Below are 25892 nucleotides of genomic sequence, written 5' to 3' on the forward strand. Positions count from 1 at the left end.
GCTCCCGCTCGGGCTGAGGGGTGGCAGCCAGCAGCCGCTTCTCCCGAAGGCCAGCTGGGAGCAAGCGAGAGAAAATAGGGGTTTGGGGTGTAAAACAAATCCTCAGGGAGCCCCCAGCCCCGCACAGAGCTGTGACAGGACACCCAGCGCTGCGGGGGCTTCTTCTTGCGCTGCTGCTGTGACCCGGAGGCTGCGGGTCCGGGCAAAACCCAGCTGGAGCCCACAGCAGAAGGGGGGCAGGTCCCGGGCCGGGAACAGCACAGGTACAGGGAAGTATTCTATGGAAATAAAAACGAAACAAGCCCCGGTTTATCGGCAACCGGTGCCATTTTTTTTTGAGAGGCATGTTCGGTTCCATAACGGGCTGTAACAGCCGCTTTGGCAGGCACTGCCCGCAGCCCCAAGCGGGGCGGTAATTGGGCCACAATTAACACCTGAGCCACTGAGCTCCCCGTCCCAGGGAAGCATCGGTTCCTTCAAAAGCCCTAAAAAACGTTAAAGGGAATTATATCCTACCTATGCTAATTAAAAACTGTGTCAGTGCACAAGAGCTAACATTTTTCAAACAGAAGCTATTCACTTACCCTCCATTTAAGAAAAACATCTCTAACAAAGAGACCCCTGAACCAGCTCCTAACAGTAGCTCCTCTGGGTGACTCAACTCGGGCTGCTCTTTTCTTACGTGTCAAAGTCACTCGTTTTAAATTATGTTCCTCTGAGCCAAAAATCTGTTTTAAGTTAAGACTGAAAGTTATATTTTTATAAAATTTAACTTTCAAAGAAGAAATTTTAACTTAATCTAGTTAATGCCTAAGATGTTAATATGATCCTGGTTTCCTGGTAGTTTTAAGGAGTCTCCTTCTAGACTTCCAATAATTACCTATTTTCTATTCAGACCCTCAGTATTTACATTTTTTTTTTTTTTTTTTTCAGGAAAGTTAAGCTTCCCTGAATTTAGCTGAGGATAAGCATACTACAAAATATCTGAAGGACTCTTTTTGAAATAAGTTACTTTTCTGGACCTCCAAGCTGGCATTACCAGATACCTTTCATTATTTCAGTTGTTTGTGTACAATCTAACAAAGTGATTGTCAATGATCAGGGTTTTAACATTAACATAAGTGGTTGCTCTGTATAATCACACATAACTGTTATTCACAACAGACTTTTGATAAATTCTCTAGTCAGATATGGATGGCAACAGAGTTAAAGGACTACTGCATCTTTGACCATATGTGACTGCACTTTATCTCATGTTTTGGTTCTTGGCATTATTTTTACATTGTTTAAAAGAAATTTGAGAAGTTCCAAACCTTATGTGTGTCCAGTTAACTCTCCCGTTACACTAACTGAGGCACTCTTAGCTGCTTCTGATCACCCAACTGGGGTCCTTTACCATTTCTTTATTGCTACCTCTTTTCTAGGACGCTTTCTAATCCCCCAGGTGCTCTCTCCTTCACTTAAGGACTTTTTACCATCCTGGTCCAAACAGTCTGTGTGTGCACATACATATTAAAAAAAAAATTAAAAAAAATTACATAAGTCAGATGAGGACTGAAGCAAAGTTACTGAAACTAGTAGTTTCGGTGCTGTCCTTTAGCCATCAAGCCTCAGGTGAATGAGGGTCTGTGCAAGCTCTTCACCTGTATTTTAAGCACATTGAGATAAAACCAAACCAAAACCAAAAAAGAGGTGGGAAAATTCCAGTTCACCAGCTGGCAACTACTTTCTGCAGCTGAAACAATTCCTCTGCTGCAACACTACGAACAGCTGAAGCATCCCTAAAAATGTGAGTGCTCAGTGTAAAAGTGCTGCAGAGAGAGGACATCATCAGAAACCTGCAATGAGAAGACAGTTCCTGTTTTGGTGACTACATTTTGCCTGGACTTGTAGTTACAGGTCCTTTTGAACCACCATCACTAAAAGCATTACAAGTCATTGATGAAGAAAGCAAACGACCCAGTACAACTTTTCTTTTTGCCTCTTTTGAGCAAGATTCTAATTCTGTTTAAGCATCTAGTTATTCAGGGATTTAAATTAATAGCAACTCCATTAAAGAAGCCCAAATTGAGCTTTGCTTGCCGTCTACTTCCCAATAAGCACCATGTTTCTCCAGGGCCTCTCAGATGCATACAGGAAATAGACTGAAGATCGGATAAATTTTGCTTGGAAAAAGTCCCTGCCATTTGCTTTCTTGAGGATTCTGCAGCTCTATCATATTAGAACCATGACGTGTGATCAAACCACCACCACTTCATCACATCAGGTGTTTCTGGTCACCTAAGGGGTACAGCTCCATCAAGGCACACTAAGGAGCAGTCAAGGTGCCGAACAGCTTTGCTTACACAGGAGAGGGGAAAAAGCAAACCAAGAATCACACCCAGCACTTAAATCACATAACTTCCAAAGAAAAAATAAAAATTGAACCCTTTATTTTCTTTTACAAAAATACATATTTGCAGTCATGTGATAGTTATCACAGTTGTTACCAGTTTACATGGTTCCAAGAAACTACACAGTGCTCCAGGTTAAATATTGAAGATAATTTAGAATAAAAATGGCCACTTATTAATTTCTGGATTAGAAATGCTATTTCCTCCTCTGCTTCAGCTCTTCCCTGCCTTCTGCCACCCACCTGCCCACCCCTGCAAACTTTATGTACAAACAAATCCTGACCCCCAAATTAATGCTGAAGTGATGTAGTTTAAGTAATATAATAGATACATTAAACTTTTGGTCATGAGTAATTGTATACAAACCATAACAGTATTAAAATACATTATTTTCATAAAAATACCATTGTGACACTTTATATCTAAATAAGACTTTTTAGAAAGATGGTATGAAATATTTATCATACAAAAGCATATTCGTATAGCAGGATTATGTCGTAAGTTTTAAAAATTCTATCCAAGCACTTAAAAGCAGAATTTTGTTTATAACTGTGATCCACTTGTCATATAAAAGTGTATGCTGTGTGTACACTATAGCGTTAAGTTTATTCTACTTGAAACTGGTCAAAGTACAACACTGCATGTGGAGCAGCTGAGTTCTTATATGCCACTGAAATTTATTCAAGAAGATAAACATCACATTCTTGTTGCTTAATATGCAAGAGAAAACTACTGTTTATGCACATCTGTTATATGCATATACTGAGAATAATTTTATGCTACAATCTTTTCTTGCCACAGTTTGACCTTCCCATAGGCTTGTTTCAGCTGAAGCCAACATCATCCCCCTCCAGCCCCATTACCTCCTCAAACTAGCATAAGTAATTAAAAAAAAATTTATAACAGGAGCTGACTGCTATGATCTCCAACTGAAACAGATTGTATATCAGCTAACTCTAACTGAATTCACTGATTTTAAAATCCGTATTAGAACACCACTGTGTTTATTTCCTGTGATGAATACCGCATGCTTACATTTACACTAATGATCTACTTTAAATCCTGGATGTCAGCAGTTTAAAACCACCAATTAGTATACAATTATTTTATATTTAAGGCATGTGAGTAAGAGCATCCTAATTAATTGCCACTGAACAGAGGAGACTTCTGTTCAAGAAATCTTTGTCAGCTGCCTTCTCTTCTTTAAAGATGCTAAATTAACATGATTTTGGAAAGATGGTAAGAAGGAGAAAGGAGGAAAGTTACGAACGGATGTGATTATTTCAGCTGTCCCTGGAACAGTTTTGAAAGCAAGGAGTTACCAGCAAAATACCTCAACTGTAACCAAGTCTCATAGTACGTCAGTTGGACTAGATGAAAACTAACAGGGAAACAAAAAAAAAAGCAAAAAAAGCAAAGCAATCAGGTACTACATCAACAGGACAGTACAGGATCAATATTGCTTACCCCTGAGTCAGCAGGATTGGGTATAGCAGCACCAATTGGAAAACATTCTGCAATGCCAGCACTGCACCGTGGTCCTATACTGTGGTATAGTTTCATACGCCCACAGATTTTTCTTTAAGAGCACTTATTTCAAACGTTATTAGACACAGGAATTCCTTTAGTTGCATTGGTTTTTCAGTGGAAAAAACAGTGAAACTAGTACAGTGGGCTATACTATTGGTACAGGCCATTTGTAGTGTTAATGCACTCTTTGGAGCTGTGCTCCGAACTTGGAGCCGCTGTCTTCTGTGACACCACATTGGCCTTTTGTTTTCTGCAAGCAAAAAGCCCAGTAGAAATCATGTTGTGCCAGTTTTGAGCAAGATGTCCTGTAAGTCATCTGGAAGTGCTAGTATAATATCATTGATGTGTGTCTGCAGCTTTTTCAGTGTTTCAGTTTTCACAGGAAGCTGTTCTCTGTCAGCCTGCAACTGCAAAGGTACAGCAAGACATGATTTCTATGAAAAATGCAAGTTTACTTTAAAACACAAAAAATGACATATTAGTGAATCTGGAAAATGAATTCCTCATTTGCCGACTGAGTAGGAATTTGGACAATCACAGGTTTCCTCCACAACTACACAACAGCGTGAGCTAACACCAATTTGGACTTTCAATAATCACAAGAAAGTTTGGTTTTCTGTCTCCTTGAAGGTTCAGCCTTGCTCCCACTCAGATCAGTCACAAAGTTCCAACTAGTGTTAAAAAGACAAGATCAGTGCAATGCTTCCAACACAGCTGGGCCATGTTCTTCAGCCATAGCTGAAACAAACTGGTTTTGTTTTAAAAACCTGAATGACTGATTCCTCAAGCTACCTAGATCTTAAAGAATATTTTCATTTAAGTACCTGTAAACACAACTATATAATACTTTTAACCAGTTAAGTCAGGCAAATTTGAGCCACGTGCAAATTCAGTTACTTACCAGTTTATTCTTTAACTTTAAGACAAGATCGACCGTTTCTACTTCAGTATGCTTCTGACTCCAGAAAACCAAGTTCTAAAAGAGTAAAAATTAAGCATTGAAATATTTATGGCAACATATATAATTTTCAAAAATAGTATTAATTCCCACCTACTGTTCAGAATGGGTCGTCTTCTTTCCCTTATTCTCATGCCAATTACTAAACTCATTTTACTCATGTATGTCTCTACTATGAACTGCAAAATCTGCTTTATTTGCATGTTTGCCCAGGACTTAGCAAAACAGGAGACGAGGACACTCACATGCATACAATAAAAACAAATACAAAAAAATCATGCCAAACAGGTTTAGTTACAAAAATAGCATCTAGAATGCAAAATGGCAGTGAATGTTTACCAAATCAGATCTGCCAACACAATGAAATGTTAAAATAGTTAAAATAGGCAGCACTTCTTGTTTCTAGGGCATTAAAGGAGCTGATAACTAGTAAAATACATTCATTAAGTTAATTTTCTTATGAAGTTCTGTTCCCCTACCCCTTTGCTGTTCACCTATTAAAGACACTTGTTGATGTATAGAAAGATGTTAACACTTGCATCAAAACAAAAAGCTAATACGGAGCAGAGTGAGTAATAAATTTGCAACACATTCCCGTTTGTTTGCAATAAGTTCATGTCAAATATAGTTGGGTGGATTCTAGATGATACAATTGACCTGGCTATTTCCCTGCAAATTATTTGGGCTGCTCTACTTGAACAATCTATTTGGGTTGCTCTGTTGTATGTTTTGGAATTGAGGAGGCAAGGGATAAAAATCAATGGCTTTTTTAAAAATAACCAGCACAATTTTTTTGTTTCTTTTAAAGTTGTGGTGTAGAGCTTTATTTTTACTCTTCCTATTCCCTCTTTAGCCACACAATCTCTTTTCCTCTTGCGATATCTTTCTTTGTCAGTTGTTTTGACCTAAATTATACTGATAGCCACTTCAGCTTCTTATGTAAAGAACGGATCTTACAACATAAGATCATTTATGTGGCATTTTGTTATATATCAATAAGATTTCACTTTTCAGCTTTCAAGTACTATGGATCAGTGGTAGGCTTATTTACTATTCATATCTAATTAGTTGTGAATTTTCTATTGTTCTCATTGAGTTTATACCTTCAAGGCTACAAACTATATCACATGTAAAAATGTGTTGGAATGCCAAGGAAGGAAGCTGAATGAAATAACATCAAATATAAGGAAAAACTTTTTTTTTTGGGGGGTGTGATATTCAATTTCAAAATACTTGGGGAAAAAAAAAGGACTAAAGATATTGTGCAAATTATGACAGTGAACTGTATTTCATATTGTTGTCTTTTGCTATGTTAGTTCTAGCTTGTACTCAGTTAACAAATTCATGTTTTGCTAAATTAGACTTGACAAAATTGTCAACATATTAATGTTCAACCAACAAAAAGAGCAGAAATAAAACTGACTTGAGGGAAAATATATTTTTATTACAAGATGATAAATATAATTATAAGCACACATTTTTCTAACCTCATTACAGAGTGCTTCTAAATGAAGGGCCTCCAATTTCTGTGTCATTTCTTTCTGCCGGCTCCTAAACCAACCGTCAAAGTTGGGTGATTTCAAAAAATGCCTGATAAAATACAGAAACAAAATACATTTTATACTTTAATTACAATTTTAATAATAGTCTGTTTTCTATGTCATAAAATATGAAGTAATTATGTTTGAGGTTGAAGAAGATATTAGGACCATTTCTCTGTTTACTTTCAAAGAAGTGTAATGTTCTGAAGTGGAGTATAAGAGGTGCTTCTATTAATCAAGACAAGGACTCAGAAACAGTGTAAAGAAAAGGGGTCTGAAGGACAATAAAGATTTGGAATTTTGTCAAGAAAAAAAGCAAGGCTCAGTTTGAAATATCCTCATTTTTATCTGTGTGTTTGATTAGAAGGAGAAACCGTGTTAGAACCAGTAATAAAACCACAAATAATACTGGTATGCAGAGACCTGTAGTGTTAGTAACATCTTATGAAAACCATTAACAGGTTACGGAGAAACAGATTTAGGTGAGTAAAGTAAACTAAGCACTACCAATTCCTATTAAAGTGTATAGTCTAAAAGTAAGTATTACTCAAATCAGTACTGATAATAAGTCTGCTTAGGTAAAGAGCATTTGTATTACTGATTTGTTTTCATTGACCTAATTTAATTTTTTATGCTGATGAAAGTAATGACCTGTAGAGTCCTATCCAGTCTCCTTTTAAACCTGATGTGAGCTGTGGCCCTGCTTTTTCCAGTGTCTTCATGAAGTCATCTTGGCTAAACTGCCTCAGCTGTGGTGGACTCTATGGAAAGGAAAAAAAATCATTAGCATACTTGGTTTTCTCTAATTACCAATTTCTAGTTCATTCAAAGTATATTTCTGTACCTTCCATGGTGATATGCACTTCTGCAAAGGCATTAGGCTTGCCACATAACGTTCCTAGGGAAAGGAAAAAGAAAGGTTGTTTGCATAACGATTATTAAAGATACACAGTCCACGTGTATGTTTACTTATCACTTGTGACCACAGCATTTTCTCTTCTCAGTGTTGGTACAGGGTGGGGTCACACATATTTACCACATGAGAACGTTAAGAAGGAGCTTATCTAATACCATTTGTATTTCCCAGCTACAGAACTCCATGTCAGCAAGATTCAAGAAGGACAGGAAGCAAATGTATACGTGGAATATATATATCCTGAACTCCAGCCACTAGTAAATAATCTCTTTTTTTCTTTACTGACAGTCCACAGGTACCTTCGTATCATGAGTGATTCCACACAGTAATCCCACTTTGTTATCAAGTATTTGGAAGGGATTTTCAGAGTCCCTCATACCATTATTAAATACAGAACTAACCTACAAAACGCCGTATCAGCTGCGGGCACTTCAGCAGCAGCCCTGCTTGGCAAAGGCACGGCTGCAGCCCCAGCTGGCTGGCTGACACAGGGAGCAGTGGGGACATTTCTCAGCGGGGCCACTGCTGAAGCTTAAGGTCTGATGACAGGAGGCAGCTCAACCTCACCAGCTCACACAGGCACATCAATATTCACTGCTGTATATTTTCAAAGTGTTTGTATGCAAATGGCCATTCATTTTGATCTGTGAATATTACCAGCTTTGATAGCATTATGAAAAGTCTAGTTTTATCTTTTGAAAAAGCAAAGGAACCGCCTTCCCCCCATACACTTTCCTTGTGGCAGAGAACGTAATGGGTGATCTCACTCTGAAAATTTAAGATTTATGACAGAAAACTTTTTAAGTGTCTCACTTAAGTGGAAGTTTGAGCAAGATCATAGAATCATAGAATTGCCCAGGCTGGAAGGGACCTCCAAAGGTCATCTAGTCCGACCTACCCACAGTCAGCAGGGACACCCCAGGGATGCGGGGGAATTCCAGGGAAAGGTTTTAGATTCACCCTACATGTCCATCCTCCCTCCAAAGAACAGGATAGAAAGACAAATTTTAAGGAAAAACTCCTCCAATCATTAACACCCAAGGACAAACAAGTGTCTAAGGATGTCCCAGTTCTTCTGGACAGGAACTGGACCAGATCATGCATGCTCTAGAATGACGAAAAGTTCAGGTCATCCACAAAAAATGTTCAGAGAGCTCAGAATGGGACAGCTGATGTGAAAACATCCAATGCCTGAGGTATCACTTCCCAATTTTAACCCCTTGCTCAGAGGAATGACTTAAATTCACACAGAACTTTTTGGGTTGGTGAAGCCCATCATTACTGGACTTCATACCTTCAAATGCCAGGTAAGAGCGCATTAGAACATATTTATCATTATCTTAATGCACAAATTAGAAAACAGATGACAATTTTCCATTTCAGCGCAAGTCAAAGCCTCCAAATCTGCACAATCCAGAAACCTAAACAAAATACTTATTTGTCAGCATAAAGGTATGTCAGGAGTCTGCAAACCAAACTTGCTGAGGCTACACACTGCTCCATTATCCAGATCATTAATGACCCAGTCCTGGGCCCAGTGTTGACTCCAGGGCTACACTGCTAGTTACTGGACTTATTCAGCCAGGGTAATGCCAAAAAAGCTGCTCCATATTCCGTATGTAAAAACCACATTAGTCTAAGAACTCACTAATGGAATAATGAAGCTTTCCGTCAATTCCAAAAAATACCGTCGAAGAATCACACTCTGTGCTTCTGTAGGACGTTTCTGTTGTACTCCCTTAAAAGAAACAGAAATAAAATATCACAATAAGTCTGTTACCCAAAAATATTTAAGTATTTTAAAAGAACATTTATTCCAGTGTTTCTGTATTATCTGCCATAAACTTACACGTAGCACCCCCTACCCTGAACCATGAACAGAAATCAATAGTCAAGTCTTTTTGCACAGATATTCATCCCTTCAGTTGCTGATTTTTTAATGTTCATGTGAAGAAATTCAAGGAAAGAAAAATGTCTTTTAAAAAAAACACTTTTGCAAGTAAGTTAAAGTTTAGAAGCTTTGATTCTTACACGCCTCACGCATGAGATTTCAAGACTAACAAAACTACAGGGGGATGGCAGAGGGTGGAAAATCCAAAACAGATGAACCGATCAATCACTTCAGTTCTCTAAATTATTGAACTAACTTCTTGATTTCTACCATTCATGTTGTTACAGAAACTGCTAACCAGGCATCAGCCCTTCCTCTGCAATGAGGGCATACACCTATCTATTCAGTTATGAATTGGGGCAAAGGAATCAGAATCCAGTTTCATTTCAGTTATGTAGACAGAGCTCAGAATTAAAACAAAACACTGTACGACAGTACACAAAACCATTTCCATTAAGAAGAGACTTGCAGTATTACCTTTTGTAACTGTTTAACGATTTCTTCATCTTTGTTCAAGTATGGCTTGTAAGAGGTATAAACACCTGAAGAAAAAAAAAATCAGCACATAGCCAAAGGAAAAATGCTTTATGTTTTTTAAAATAAAAATATTGGTAGTTTAACTCTGAAGCAACTTATTACCAGGTTTGGAGTCCAAAGTTTTTAGGTTCTTCAGTTTCTTCACTTTCACCTGCTTTGGAACTTCACCTGCCAAAACATTTAAAGCCACCTTATTTGCAATCTCCATCCCTGTTACCAGATACTACACTCAATGCACACTGATTTTTAGAAATGGATACTTTCATTTAGAAGACTAATATTGTAAGATGCATTAGAAACACCGACAAGCATCTGAGCATATCCAGAAACATCCAGTAAACATGTCAATAACGGCATACAGGCTTTTCACTTTATATAGGGGTTCCCTGTTGAAAAGAGGAAAAAAAACCCCAAACAACAAAATAAAACAAAAAACTCAAAAGCATGACCTTCTGAATCAAAGTACTCAAAGAAAAATACTGACTATATAGCAATGAGTGACTGTTTCATTCATTTCAAATATTATTCCATTCTCCTTTGTACCCTTTTAGGATAAAGGTTTCAGGAACAAATCTTTAGTACCTTGGCCAAAATAAAAATTGTATTTTAGTAAGAAATTAAAACAGTAGCCATGGATTAAGTGATGTAATAAAATGAATTTACATTTCCTTTTAGATAGGCCAAACCATTTTTTTTTTTTAATATTCTTTTTCATATACATCCTTCTCCAGCCAGAAGACCCTAAACCCTGTTAACAGTCTTGCAGCCTTAGCAGAACATTCCTCTTAAATCTAGTTGGATGCTGAACTTCAGAAAAGATAATAATATAAACTGCTACTGAAACTGCAGAGTGTGAAGGAAAAAAAAAAAAAAAAAAAAATCACAAGCATTCTCTTTGTCCGTAAAGAAATAAAATTTAAATTTTCAAAGTAAGGTCAGACAGATGCATCTCTAGAACTTCCTGACTAAGCAGTTAACATAGCTGCACCAAATCTTTCCAATTTCACACTTGAAACTATGTATCAAATTTGAAGGCAACCTGTGTGTATGGCTTTGCAGAGGTTTAATAGTGTAAGTAAGATTCTATTTTCCAAACCTTAACTACACAGCAGCTACCTAACTCCTCCCCACACAACCCCAAACCCCCAAAGGTATTCTGAAGCACGGACAGGCATGATATTTTAAAGTAAAGCAAAACCTCACCTAATTATATTGAAAATGGTACATAATCTTTAATTGATTTGGTGTATTCAGAAATCAAATGGAACTTCTACAAAAATGAATTTCATGGTGTATTATCCTAACTGGATATTTATGCATTCCCACTTTCAGAACTGAATAGGGAGCCTGTCACAGCAAACAGCTGCATTGAGGAATTCCATATAATAATTACAGTACTGCAGTATTTTATTACAGGCTAGCAATTGACATGTTATCCCAAGATTACACTAAAATTCTACTCAATCATGTAAGGAAATTATCCAACTTGAACAATCAGAGATTACTGGAATATTGCCAGATTAGAAATATATCAAAATACTGTCAAACAACTTACTACATTATTGCAACATTCAAAATTAGCTTTCACACAGGTTTTTCCTTTCTGTGCATCTGCTGTGACTGATTTATTACATTTTAATCATCCTAAAATTAAGATCAGTAACAAATGATGTTTCTCAGTTTAATACCTTACTGTAATGATACAAAAACTGGACTGTCAGAAAGGTAAAATATTATTACTAATGAGTATTGCCACCTTCTGCATTTAATATAGTAGATTGGGCAATACATCACATACATAACTCAAGAGCCTAATTTCAGTTGACATATTTACATCCATGAAGATTTGGTTAATATTAAACTAAATTAATTGAACTAAATCAGTTTGTAAATAAATAAGCACACATATCTTGTTGCACAGGATTGTAGAAGATATTTGTATTTTACCTGGAAGTTTCATATCTCCAATTCGGATAATGTGAGGCCAATGCTGAAGTGTTTTAGCAAAAAAAGGATTTGTCACCCCTAGAATGACAGATGGCCTAGAAAAATAATGACAATGTTTAAAATGTGACAGTAAGAGCTTCTGTCTTAATGAATACAAAAGATCAACTTTAATTCTTAACTTGAAATTGTTCTCCTTTTGTATTTACAAGTTACATTTTAAGTTGCACGTAAGAGCACAGTATGGTTATCCAAGATTTAGAAAACAGCAAGACAGATGTATCTTAAAGTCCAAACAGTAGCGCAGAATAAAAGTGACATCTTCTGCTTAGACTCCTGGCTGAATTCTGCCCATTTGCAATGATGAGAACAGTGTATCATCTGATTTATTTAATTTTTAATGAGCAGGAATCTGACTCATATTGCTACTTTTCAAGGTTTGGTTATAACAAATTCTCAGTACTTTCCTGTGCATGTTAACATGACTGCTGTTTGGATGAGACCTCTCAGTAGAGCTACTGCTCAGATGACATGATTAAGAGAGACACTTAATATCCTATTTTCTTTCCAACACCTTAGCATTCTTTGTTAAAAAGCAGATGAAGTACAAGCACATTAATAACATTGTGCCCAAGCTCACAACCTGTCAGATTTTTCTAGACAGGTCTGTGGTTAGAATCCAGCTTCAAGGATGCATAAGGACTCCCAGAGAACAAGAGACAGTAAGTGCATAAGGCCGCTGCTACACCATGGGGCTGCAAAATTTGGGATTTATAGCACTAATATGATGAAATATCAAGACATTTTTCAGAATAGTGTCTGCCATCCACCTTACAGGCAAGTGTTAGCTAAGGAGAGAGTATAACTGCAAGCGTCATTGGAACTGCTGTATTAAGAATAGGTTATCAGCATTTCTTCAGATGGGTTTTAAAAATTCCAAATTTTAAATACTTTCTGCGCACCATCCTTAAGCTTCCTGTCTCTCAAGGCAAGATACGGAGAAAAACAAGAAGCAATCTTTCTTTAATTTTTTATTCAATTCTTCCACCTATATTATGGTGGCAATTGGGCATCAATTTCTATGTTAAGCTACAAACATTTCTGGCTTTCACTCCTCCCTCCACTTGCTAATTATAACTATTTAAATAAAAACTCATTAGGTATTCACAGACAGGACAAAAATCTGATCACGTAGCTCTATAACTGAGTATAATGTCTGCGCTATGGAAATCGCAATTTTCATCTCTCCATTCCATCTTAGAATGAGCAGCATGAAATTCTATCCGTTTCTTAGAGTCTTCTCTTGCTTATCACTGACACAACCTTCACCAGAAAAAAAAATAAAAATCACATCTTCCAAGTCCTACTGCTGGTCAAGTATGTTCACCAAAACTCAGTTTATTCCAGATATTATGTATTTTTCCCAACTCATTTGAATTCAGTTTCATTATTTTTTGGTGTTTCTATAATCCTGTTAACCTCATTTGCACTACTGATTTCAATTCAGTGGGATTTGCAAATGTTGTTCATGACTTTTCTGTGCTACCAGAGATGATTTACAGTCTGTCTTCCAAAACAATGATACAGACCAGTGTCCATAAAAAGGTCTCAACAGATTCCTTTGTTGTACTCTGAAAAATCAATTTATGAACTTTTATCTTACGTTCTTTTCATGGTCACGTCATAAGAATCAACATAAGAAGCAAACTGAGTCTTGAAAGAACCCAAACAATAAGCACTCTGCTACTCCCTAGGAATGGCTCAAGTCTAGCTTAACTTAACACACAATCTTCCTGTGCCTATTTTGAGTGAAACAAAGAGGAAGTTTCACACAGACTTGGTTTGGACCAATATATACAAATTGACATTCTTTCACTAACTGGAGGGCTGAACCCTGAGGCTTAAAGTCAAGCAAGGCTTTCATTTACCCACCCACAAATAATACTTCTCCAGGCCAAGGAAAACTGGTAGCAAATCATGAGGAATCTTGTTTCACTGCTACTTGTGACATAATAGGAAGACTTGGTAAGCCACCTAACAGTTACTTAGTCACTTTTAGGAGCCTTAATCTATCATATTTACCAGAACCAATTCTGATTTTAAAACACTGAAGTACTTTCTGAAAAGGCACTATAAACAAAACAAAGATGAAAAACACTCTTTGCTCCTCTCCCACTAAACATAATAAAATACACAGAATCTAAAACATCTGGATCCTTTCCTTTTCTTGGAGCCACTACTTTAAAAGTCTATTTCCAATCTTTCAAGTGTTTTTGTTCTCCATAAGAAAGTCAGAGCAATTCTAGCTCTATTTCAAATACTAACATACGTACCAAACAACCTTTCTGTTTTGCTACAGAAGAGCAGATGCAACTTTTAAACATGGGTTACTAAAGTTTAACCAAATTCTTCATGGAATGATTTTTAGAAATTAAATTACATACTGCATAACCATTCCCATGGAATACAATCTGAAACATAAAGCTTAGGTTTGTGTGTTTTTCCACTGCTGTATTTCTGGCAATAATTTCCTTGAGAAGAAAAATACAGTAAAAAAACCAACAAAACAAACAAATAAAAATACCACAACAACCACTGCCTGTTCAGACTTTAGAAAAAAAATGTGTTTATAAAAAGATCAGTGAATACAACTCATGCACTCCATTCCCAAATTAAGTTGCGTTTAAATAACAAATAATAGGAAATATTGGAGGTGTATGCTCGCAAAATAAGATTTAAAAAAAAAAAAAATTAAAAAGGGGAAAAGTTAGTCCTTAAGACAGTTTCAAACTAAATTGGTTTTATAAACTCACACTCTTAAAAAAACAATCTTGATTTGTGAATTATTTACAACATTTTTCTAACAGATTTAGTGAAGAGATATTTACTTTTTAAAGTATTATCTCAATGACGACACCGACCTGGATTAACTTTACAAAACAGCTGTATGGATGTCGAATTCTAGACGTCACTTCGTTTTGTAATTGCTTACAAATAAAGACAATTACAGAACAATTTCCCAGGAGCTACTACAGAGCTGGTGTTGCATAGACAAACCCTTACTGAAAAGCAAAGCTTTCTCCTGCTTTCATATTTGCAGTTTTACTTATTCTGTACATAAGTATCATATGATGTTTGAATATAGTTTAATTATTACATTGTTTCATATCTTCTTTATGCTATCTAACTGGAGCAAAAAAACCCCAGCTAACTACTGCAGTCTGTAACAGAAATCTTATAAATAAGGAGTCTAAATGTATTCTCTAATGATAGAAACTCAAAATAGTTAAGCAGCATCTTAAAACAGATTTGTGGTTACAAGTGGCTTTGAGCAACAACTTGACAACAAAGTTTGATTTACTTACGGGGCTTGCGTGCGAGTTGTATATTCTTTGAATTCACTGTCATGTATGGTAAAGTAGGGCCTGAAATCACTGCAGTATTTTAATGGTGAAATACAGCTGCAAGGTAGAAAGGGGGTAAGCTCATATGTACACAGTGCAAAATTTCATGAAAGAAACAAGCAAATCTAAAATTTGTAATGCTTTGTTATATTCAGATTAAATGAAGTTGCACTCAGCTGCAATCTACGATAACTCACTTGGTCATTAGTTAGGAAGCTCCACTACATTTACCTAACAAGTGCCAACACAGTTTCTGAAGATTCTGATGGTGATGGTGCCATCACAACAAGTGGTTCTCCTAGCAGTACTAGTTCCCAAAGCATCTGAATGTGAAAGAACACCGGACAGAAACACCTAAAAACAGAATGAGGTATTTTAATACATTTAACATAACCAGAATAAATATATATTTGATTAAGAACTGGACAAAAAGGAGGTATGCAGTAGCATTTAATAGCATTTTGAAAAATATAAAATGTTCTTGTAAAATGGAACATCTAATGAACTTATTTATCGCAGTTTCAGCCTGCATGTTGTCCAAATTGTTTTAGCCAGCTTTAGAGAAAAAGAATATGAAAAACAATACTGATAAATGTTAGCCTGCAAGCTATGAGATATGTGTTATGGAACAGTCTAAATCTTTGCCTTGTGGGAATTCACAATTAGGAATAAATCAGTCCAAACTCCTACCTGAAAAGATCTACTTCATGAACAGTTGGTAAAGCCATGGAGATCTGAGCATCTGCCTAAAAGACAGCGCAATGCTTGGTTTTTAGTCATCAGAATACCTAGGTATTAAATGAAATAGTTTCCCTTAAATGCTTACAGACAGTAGATGTTGTATATCCTAACTATTTACTACCACTGCACTACTGCAGTATGTACTACATTATCTCCACACATAACTATTTTTGTGTGCTAAAAGCAAGATTTCCCCCCAACACACATACCACTTCCAGGCATGCAACTTTTGGTTCAGAAAAGATAAATACTGAAGCTGTTTTAAACAACAGTCATGCAGCACATGAAGGCACAGACAGATTTGTTTTATATCCATCTTCTACAGATAAAGATTTTAAATTCTGTTTTCATCCTGATAAAAAACTAGTTTACCCTAGTTTCACCCATTAAAAGGATGTTCAAGCTCAGTAATTTTGTCAGCCAACTATTCTCTTCCAGGATCTGGACACCTCTCTTCTAAAGTACTTGTGGTAACGGGGTTAGAACACTTTTTCTATGAAGAATACAACTCTAGACTCCACTCAAAGTTTCAAAGACTGTGGATTTCATTACTATCAAAGCATATGAGGACTGGCTACCAAGCTTTCATGAATGAGTTTAAAGTAAAAGAATGAAGCCTTTGTCTTGAGGTTATACACAATAGAAGTATCTAATCTCTACCTGGTGCATATTCTGCACTATTGGTGTTGTCCCAGGCTTGTCACGATATGTTGGAATCCGCAACTTCGAAAGAAAAAGATAGATATATTTTTTTCCTTGTATTGAATTCAGCAGAGACTTAAAATGCTGGCTTACTGACAAGACATAACATTTAAAGAGTATATACTACAGTATGATGCTTAATTTACTCGACAGAACACCTACATAGCTGAAGACTATAGATCATTGCTACAGGAATCAATATGCAAGACTATGTAGTACTACACTGCAAATTGAATTTTAGAACATGAAAATTATTCTGCAGTTAAAAAAGACTATTGATAACATTAGTCATAACTTTTACAATAATTTCAATAAAAATGTTTAAATGTTGAAAAGAATGATCTGAAATAAGGTTATGGGGTTTTAAGTTAGTACCGCTTTACTTTTAAAAAAAATCCTGTCCTAAAATATCCCCATGCATTAGATACAACCTCTTTAATAGCTTTCTTCAGACGTATTTCATTTTCATTGAAAATTATCAAAGACCAAGAAATTAATTTCTGGCGTGTGAACCAAAAAAGATTTTTACTTGTCAAACTTCAGGAACAAGAATGATTTTCATTAATATATTTAATTTGCTTGATTGAGCTTAACTATGGCTAGCATTAAAGTCTCCTAGAATGCATATTCCAGAAGGATAATACAGACACTGCATTTAGTGTCTATATCATTTATATTATAATACAATATAATTATATTACCTAGTTGCATTGAAACATAGCTTTTTATTATTTACAAAAAATCACATGTTAACCTATGCACCATAAAAGACCCTCCCCTCCTCACCCCAACCAAGGAACCTAATCAAGATCCCATGGACTTTCCCTCTGAGTGGAGTGTACATCTATTCCTGTTCTGAGGTATGAGACACTGAAAACAAGGCAGAACATAGTGAGTACCTCTATTGTAAATGGAGGGGAAAACATCCTCGGAGAAAAATAAGTGCAGGAGTATTTACCTTCATTATAATACCCATAATAGGCAAATGCAGTATTTTCCCTGGAGCTGGTGGTGGCCAACGATCAACATCACTACAAACTTAAAGAAAAAAGTATAATTTAGACCTAGTTTATATATGCTATAACCCATGATATTGTAGTCACCTTTGTGCACACTGCAATTTTAAATTAGTGCTGCTAGCCCAAACAGTTCTACTTATCCCTTGATCACTCTAAACTCTTAAAGCTTTACAGCCTTTTGGACAACCTTAATGTATTATTTCGTTAGAACTATGAAGTTTTTCATTTCAAGAAAACACTATCCTCTTGTTTTCCATTTTTTGTAGCACCTAGACTTGCAATTAGTTGAAGAAATGTTACATGAGAAACCAGTAGAGTACATATTAAGACACTTTTAAAAGAACACAGACATTTATGTACATTAGCTACTGTGACCAGATAATCATGAGTAGTTATGGAAAAAGCTAGCTTTCTAGCTTGGTTAGAAAGTTTTTCAGCATTTTGTTGAAAACAATTACGAGTATCATTACTAATTCCAGTAGTTTCTGCAGAGCTCATTTTGTTCATAATACAACTTGCCAAAAAAATCTGTTTATCTACAGGTGATTAAAAAAATGCAATTCTTTCATTGAGAATGGTTTCCACAAATTGCTGCTCAGTGAAAGCACAAAGACACGAACGTTGTATAGAGCAGACACAGTAGAAAGAACACAGCACTTCCATGTAAACAGCAAATAACATTCAATTTGGCCCTCTCTGGCTCTTAAAGTTCTACAGTAAGTCTGAAGCACTTGCTGTCAGTGCCGATTTGTTGCTTTTTCCCTTTGGTAAAAAAAAAAACAAACTTAAAATGTTTCACACAACCCTCTCCCACACACGAGATGACATTTGTACTGTTGCTTAACAAAAGTTGTCATTATGCCCAAAAGGACTCAATTTGAGAAAAGTGCAAATTGAGGACTGCCACAAGCTGGTCCTGAAGCACACAACAAAACCCTAGGTGTTTCATAGGGAGGAGCTTCAACTGTCCTACGGAGGATCCAAAATTAATTTGCTCTGTTCAATGATCTAGAAATCAAGTCAATTTGCTAAAGTTTCAACCCTCTGCCCTGCAAGAAGAGAGAAACGCAAACTCGAATGTGACAGTGTTTGTTATGTTTCCAAAAGAAGTACGTGCTATTATAGGAACTCTTCCAGAACAACATAATTGTACCACTACCTGCTTCCAGGAAAGCTTCACTTTTTTCAAAATATTCTGGTGCTATTTGCTTAAGCATGGTGCGAAAGAGATGGACATAAGGTAGCTTGCTGATGAGGACCAGTGACTGGAATAAAGAATAATAAAACAAAAATACAATTTTAAGTTAACCCTTTCCCTCAGTTCTACTGCAGTTCTTTCTACTGATTAACCTCAGAGAACGTCAAGTGTGATTTTTCTCACACAGCAAGCCAACCACACATTTGACTACAGGCAACTGCGAACAAACAACTCCCCACTTTTTGTTTTTAAACACACAAGAAAATTTTATGCAGCTGGAGCACAGCATAGCTGATATAAAACTAAACCAAATTACTATCACTCAACAGTGAATTTAGTTAGGACAGCAAGATACTCTTCCTGCTCCTCTGAGGTCACTGAAAATTAATTAAATTCCAAATTAACATTTTCCTAAAAGAACTGAAAATTGAGACTTGAAATTACCTTCTGGAAATAGCCTCTTTTTAATGATTTGTCTCTAACTTGTCTGAAATACACATAACCGTAGTAATAGGCTGGATCTTTCTGCAAAACAAAGGAAAGAATTCAATACCTGATACTGCCCTTCTCTCTGAAGCACTCAATGTGCTTTTTAAAACCTTATTTCCCTGCAAGCTCCAAAGTTGATTAGATACAATAAACTAGAATGATTACCCTGTTTATTGGCATAATGTTTTTTTAATAAGTACTTCAAAGAGAAAACACCAGTGTGTGGAAATAGCTGTGCTCTCTGGCTTTACTATTTTTATCTCTACATTCTCCTGACACACCATGAAAGGAAAAAAAGAATTAATTTCCTGAGGAATAAATCAACACTCATAATTTTGCAAAGTAGCACTAAAAAATTTCAGCAGTTAAAAATCTTAAGGCCCTGACTTGAAAAGACAAAAACTAGTCTTTCAATGTATTAGTTTTATAAAAGATTCTCACAGTATTAAGGAAGCGTGTTGTCACACTTCAAAGATAAAACATCAACTTCATCTTTCCTATAAACAGGAATTCAAGTATTTGCCACATAAACAGATCTAAGTTAAGTTTGAGAATCAGATTCCCACTAGCATAGTTAAAAGGCCTCAATATTCCACAAGGACATACTGAGAACAACTTTTAGGCTGTTACTGCTTTTAGATAACTGCTCCATCTTCAAAAAACTATGGATGGGAACAAATACAGACAACTTGTTTTTTAATTATTTTAAGTTATAAAGCACTTTAGATTTCTGGTAAGATTTCTAGTCTGTAACAAAATAGGTGTGCTCACCAATTTAATTCTTTGCGGTCAAAAGCCATGGCAAGAAAACTTAAAGAATAGTTAATGGAACAAATTATTAGTTAATTATTATGATAATGACATGCTACAAAAAACATTTACTGAGCTTTATCTTTCAGGACATACAGTTCATAAGTTTTGTTCTTCAAGCATTAGATTTAAGCATGAAGACCCATAAAGCAACATTACCCACAAGAAATTAATTTCCTTTTGTCTTATTTCCAACCTTTAAGTAAACTGGTAGATCTCTATCCAATTGGTCCAGAAAACAACATAACGAGACTTTCCTTCCAGTAGACCGTCGAAATCTAAAACAAAACTGTGTGTCCCCAAGACAACCTACATAGGGGAAGAGATAAACAACAAACAGACAGAACTCTGAGTTTGAGCCATGTTTAACATGAGGACTTGTCTAGAGCCAAAGAGGTAAAATAGTTTTGGTTCACTTATCTTGCACTGCTATTGTGCCCTGCTATTGCAACCATTTATATATTTATAGTTTTTTATATTTGGCATCTGTGGCAACAATAAATAGCCCACCTTCAACAAGAAAAAAAAAAGTCACTGCCTCACAGTGAGTTTATTAGACTGTCATGTCCTTAAGCAGCTCTACTAATGGCTGTCCTCCTGCTGTTTTTACACATTTTATTGGTCTACCTGTATAGTTCTGACTATCTTATCCAAGTCACTTCTCCATTGAGTGACTGCATTTAAACATTTTTTTGACACCAAACAGTTCATACATAAGTCACACTGTGAGAGTGTATTATGCTGATCTCTTACAACTCCACGTGCAGGCCTAGGACTCAGTATTTCTGCAAGTCAAAAATCTAACTGGAGAAAACTGAGTGAAACTGTATTATGTCCCAGCAATACCCCCAAGGAGTGAAGTTTCCCTTCATTTCTACCAAAATTATTTTCTGAAAGAAAAATGTAACTAAGTATATTGACTATGTGCACCAGTTATCAAAGAAACTTTCTCCAAGTGGAACATGAGAACTGAAGTATCAACTTGTATCACTGATACTGTGATGGCTGTGTCCTTGCCATTACAAATGTTGTCTCTTGTTAAAAGAGAAGCAGCTTCACAAAAACTTTAGTTCAAGTAGAAGCTAGATAAGCTGAACAGAACGTGCAGTTCATGGAAACAGTGATAAGAGGGCTGCTAGAATCTTAAGAACGTGTCAGGACATTATTCATTCTAGCAAACATGTAAAAGAAAAGAACCTTTGGAATGCAGTGCTATTAATGAATACAATCAATTGAAAGACAACATTCTGAGCATTGCCAACCTGTGGTAAGCACACTAATTCCACCTTAATAATGTAAACGTTCATGTAAGTGGTCATAAAGACCAGTCTACTATTCAACTTAAAGCTACTGTTACAGAAGTAAGTTTCCAGCTGCCAAAAGACACTTGCTTCTGCATGATGAATCTAACTTGAAGCTCTCCCTCTACTTACATACCAGAACTCATGAACAGAGAAAATATCTTCATTTTACTGACATTAAGACAAAGGGGGAAAATTAGCCAAGACAGTTTGTAAAATTATGCAGGAGAGCTCACACACACATCAGAAGTAACACATCAGCCATCACCTCATATCAGAGAGAGCAACCAAAAGACCAGTTATAGCGACAAGTCTGTTCCTACAGGTTTTGACTTCTGTAAAGGAACAAATGTGAAAGGAAGTGTCTGTAGCTCTGCCATATCTTTTTGCAGGTGGTCCAAGTCATCAGCCACACGTCTCCAATTTCTCTTTGGCAGCAGAACAGTAGAAGTTTAGATTAAAGAATAATTTAGCAAGCAGGACCACACGCAGCAATAGAAGCATCAAGCATAGGGAAGATATAAGATATTCGCTTCACAACTGTTCTTTCTAAATGCTTTTGAATTTAAAAGTCAGTTTCACTGTTATGAAATTTAGAAAATATACATTTACTCCTTTATGAGAAGATGGTTCCATATCTTTTCCATTTGCTTTATTAAACCATTCAAATTCTGTGCCTATGCTTTTCTCTACAATCACAATATTATTATTTTGTTTAAAAGCGAGATTAAGACGTTCATTCTTTACTTGCAAGCTATTCTGAAACATCTCCATGTTTGTCATCTGGAATGTCTTATACATTCACATTCTCAATGTTTCATTTACATTAAAAAAAAAGTTCTTCAACCTTACTGCAGTATAGACAATTACAGTTTTATATTTAACCTTATGTGCAACTCTTCCATCTTGTAATATTAATTAAGATATTCATATAATCTATTTAATCTAAACCCATTAATTTTTACTGTTAAATTCCTCCTTCTTTTAACATAGCTTAGTCCAACAACAGACAACTACAGAGTGAAGACAGCACTTACCTGAATTAGAATCTGGAAATGACAAATAGCAAATATTGGTTTTCTAAAGGGTGGAGAAAAGAAGAGAGCCATTATATTTCCTGATACTACTAAACTAAAACCAAATTATATACTTATACAGCAATCATGTCTTACCTCTTTATCTGTGAGTTTTGAATGTGGAGGATATATTACCTACAAGAAAAAAGTATTATTTTATTTGCAAATAAACTGGGTATAAGCAGTAAGCTTCTATTACATATTTTTATGATACAAACCTCAAGTACCTGCCCAGCGTCAGGCTATTTTCAATGGTAAGCTATTAATATTATGTCTCTGTTCTTATTTTTTATGCTTTTAAGCTAACTTGATCACCCATCTTTACAAGGTATTTTGGGTGCCAGTTGGAAACCATACAAGTACATTGAAAAATACTTGAGGCTTTTGGTGCAACAGGTCTCAAAGGAGAGCAAGATTACACCCTTTCAATTTAACTAGTACATATGAAATACAGTAGGTGATCCCATAGAAAGCCAACAATACATTATTATCTGAAATCTGTTGCAACTGATAGTTAGGTGAGAATAATTAAAATTAAATCACAAAACACCCCCTGTGTTAATACTATCTCTTGGAGGATGAACATCGGCCCGAAATGAGAGCTGGGCAAAAATGATGCAACACAACGTAAGATATGGAAGCACCACCATTAAAAAAAAAAACAGATGTACAAAATCAGTGATTGTGCAAGCGAGAAAAGAACATATAGGAAAGAGAACAAACCTGAGATACCTAAATTTCAGCTAAAAAGTTCCTCAAAAAACCCCTCAAAACTACTGAAATGGATTGCTAGCTTATAAGCAGAGGAAATACAACGTAAATTCAAAGATTATGTTTCAAGAAAGGTTTCAACGCTTTCATAGATGGGAACTTCTCTAAGAACAGAAGTCCAATGCAAGAACACTAACTTAGTTTGGAGTCCTCATATTACTATACTGCTAACATCGTTATCTAATTTAATCTTGTTCAACAAAATGTAAGTAAACATATCTCCTGACAATAGAATACTATCCTACTGTATAGAAAACAGCAAATACATCCACTGGCTGGTCTCTGACTAAGCAGGCTTTCCCTGGCCATGAAGTCTCAAGATAAGTTTTTTCTCCCTCAGTCCTCTATCCAATGATGTCCAGGCATACATAATACATCTTAGTATAAAATTAGACATATGCTTGGAACACCTGCATACTGCATTACCATCATCAGGTTTTTTAACCTCTTAACATTTTTCTGTGGTATCTTATGCTAAGCAATACACTTAAATGTAACTTCTTCAGGAGTTGAACGATGCTGGAATTATTTGCACCTCGCAGATGACTGGAGTACAGACCAGACTTGAATTCATACCCCTTTTCCTCACTACCTGGTGTATCTTCCCAGAAATCAAAGGAAGAGGAGTAAAACCAGTTGTAACTGTTACCTCTATGCTGTCACATCTGCCCAGCCTTTCTGACCATGTCAGAACGATGCAGTGATAATGAAAGTAAGCACAGCCCTGGTGAAGTTTCACCAGATTTCACAATGTTGTAAACAACCTTACTAAGGAAATCCAAATTGAAAGGAGCATCAACATCATTCCCGTGAGCTACTGCTACACGTGCTGCTCAGCACCAGAAGGTGCTGAAGATGAAGCTACCTATCAAAAGACTGCAAGGGAGACACAAAGAAGCAGAATTAGTGGAAACCATCACTTCCTACTTTCCAAATGTTTGCCTCTGTAATCTAAATGTTCTTTACGTATATTTTATTTCCCCTCAGAAATAATAATCTAACTCACCAGACAGGAAACAAAACAAAAAAGTCTAACTCGTGGGTGAAAGAAAATTAACTTGAAAATTGTGGTTCCTGGAGGAAATAAAACTTTGGTAACTACTTGGGAACTTTTCCCCTCAAACGCAGCCATAGGAACTTTGTTTCAGAATTCTTTCTGTCTAAGTAGTTTCCAAGAAAGAAATGAAACATCTTTTGTGTGGGCGTGCAACAACAGAAATGCTTGCTTTGCATTTCCGTGTCTTTTAATATTCTATACTGTTAAGTAACCTAATTGATAAGGAACCCAATTGAAAGTAAAAGTAAATTAATTCTTCCTGCAGCAACATAACAGAAAAAAACTCAGGCCTTAGCTATGCAGGCATTTTAAGCTTCATTTTATGCGTCCATTCAACTAAAATTAATAGGACTGTTACCAGGGTTGTTTGCAGACAGAAGAGGCTACTCTGTGCTTCCCTCAGCCACCCAACACATTATCTGCTTAAGTCACAGGTTATATAGAAGTTTTTGTCTTTGTTACTAAACAACAACTTACATAATTAGTACAGTATCTGGTTTCTTATTCACATTTCTCTTGCAGCCAACAATGCATACCAATTATATATTTTAAATATCGTAATAGTTAGTTTAGATGAATTTTAGGCCAGTCTGCCATACATTTATGCTAACACCACTTTAACAACAACCAAAAAATGTAAAGGGAAAGACATTTTTCCCCACACACCGTTTGCTGCACAGTCATACGGTGAATATGGTGAAACAGGACATGAAACTAATCCAAACTGTAATGATTCTTTCTGGTTTATTTTTCAGCCCTATCAGTTCCCTAGTGCAGTTCCACCATACAATTTCATACGTGTTTGCCTGTTGCACAAAATGGCAAAGAGCAGCAGGGAGTTAAAGAAACCTGCAGCTTGTGGTGGCGTCACTAACGCATCGTCACAGTTTGACATTAATTTAACGGTGCAAGGAAAACACTTCAAACATTTAGATAATTTATTTACATACCTCAGCGATCTGGAGAAGACTGTTAATTATGAAGACTACTTGCATACACACTACTATTATACTCTTCTAAAATCTTTAACATCTAGATGTCACAGAAATTAGCGTTGTTGGTATATAAAGAAAGCTGGTGATGTACTTAATACAAACCTTGGCACGAGATGAAAACCCTTCAAAATGGTACACTGACGTGACAACCAGCTTAATGAAAACGGTCGCCTGAAAGCAATTAAACTCACCTCACGCTCCGTGACAGCTGTCGCTGGCAAAGGCTTTCCCACCCCGTTTTCTCCCCGCTATGTCAGACCCCGCAGGAACACGACGCTCCCCCCCCGGCTCCAGCCGCCTTTCGGGCTTTTTGCACAATCACATTTCCCTCAAAACACCGCCGAGCTTCCCCCGCCGCCCTGCAACACCGGCACCAGAGGAAGCGCCCGATTCCGGCGGGGCCCTGCCGCAGAGCCGCCCGCCCCCGCAGGGAACGCTGCCCGCAAGCCCCCCGGGGGCCTCCGCGGCGCCCCGCGCCCGGCCCAAGGCAGGCGGCCCCCGCCGTCCCGCCGCCTCACGCACCTCCACGGCCTGGCCCAGCTCCAGGTCGAAGCCCACCACACACACGCAGTGCAGCCAGGCCGAGAAACGGTCCCAGGGGAGCAGCGACAGGCACGGC

The 25892-nt window shown here is 36.7% G+C and overlaps 1 protein-coding gene across 1 annotated transcript in view; it reads right to left on the reverse strand.

Moving 5' to 3' along the window:
• Positions 1-2409: 2409 nt before the first annotated feature.
• The window catches only part of DENND6A (DENN/MADD domain containing 6A), a 32861-nt gene continuing 9378 nt past the window's right edge, over positions 2410-25892 (reverse strand). The window contains exons 3-22 of the mRNA XM_014943169.1: positions 25796-25887; positions 22547-22585; positions 22412-22454; positions 20270-20382; positions 19219-19299; positions 18736-18841; positions 17516-17595; positions 16516-16578; positions 15805-15860; positions 15346-15468; positions 15076-15171; positions 11714-11808; positions 9869-9934; positions 9707-9771; positions 8987-9076; positions 7267-7320; positions 7074-7183; positions 6369-6471; positions 4825-4899; positions 2410-4330 (exon numbers count right to left, since the gene is read on the reverse strand). Coding sequence (XP_014798655.1) covers positions 4199-4330; positions 4825-4899; positions 6369-6471; positions 7074-7183; positions 7267-7320; positions 8987-9076; positions 9707-9771; positions 9869-9934; positions 11714-11808; positions 15076-15171; positions 15346-15468; positions 15805-15860; positions 16516-16578; positions 17516-17595; positions 18736-18841; positions 19219-19299; positions 20270-20382; positions 22412-22454; positions 22547-22585; positions 25796-25887 — 1682 coding nt within the window. The 3' untranslated portion in view covers positions 2410-4198. The remainder of the gene's footprint in view (positions 4331-4824; positions 4900-6368; positions 6472-7073; positions 7184-7266; positions 7321-8986; positions 9077-9706; positions 9772-9868; positions 9935-11713; positions 11809-15075; positions 15172-15345; positions 15469-15804; positions 15861-16515; positions 16579-17515; positions 17596-18735; positions 18842-19218; positions 19300-20269; positions 20383-22411; positions 22455-22546; positions 22586-25795; positions 25888-25892) is intronic.

This window comes from Calidris pugnax, unplaced genomic scaffold, assembly GCF_001431845.1.
Source record: "Calidris pugnax isolate Ruff unplaced genomic scaffold, ASM143184v1 scaffold128, whole genome shotgun sequence".
In the NCBI taxonomy this organism is placed as follows: Eukaryota; Metazoa; Chordata; class Aves; order Charadriiformes; family Scolopacidae; genus Calidris; species Calidris pugnax.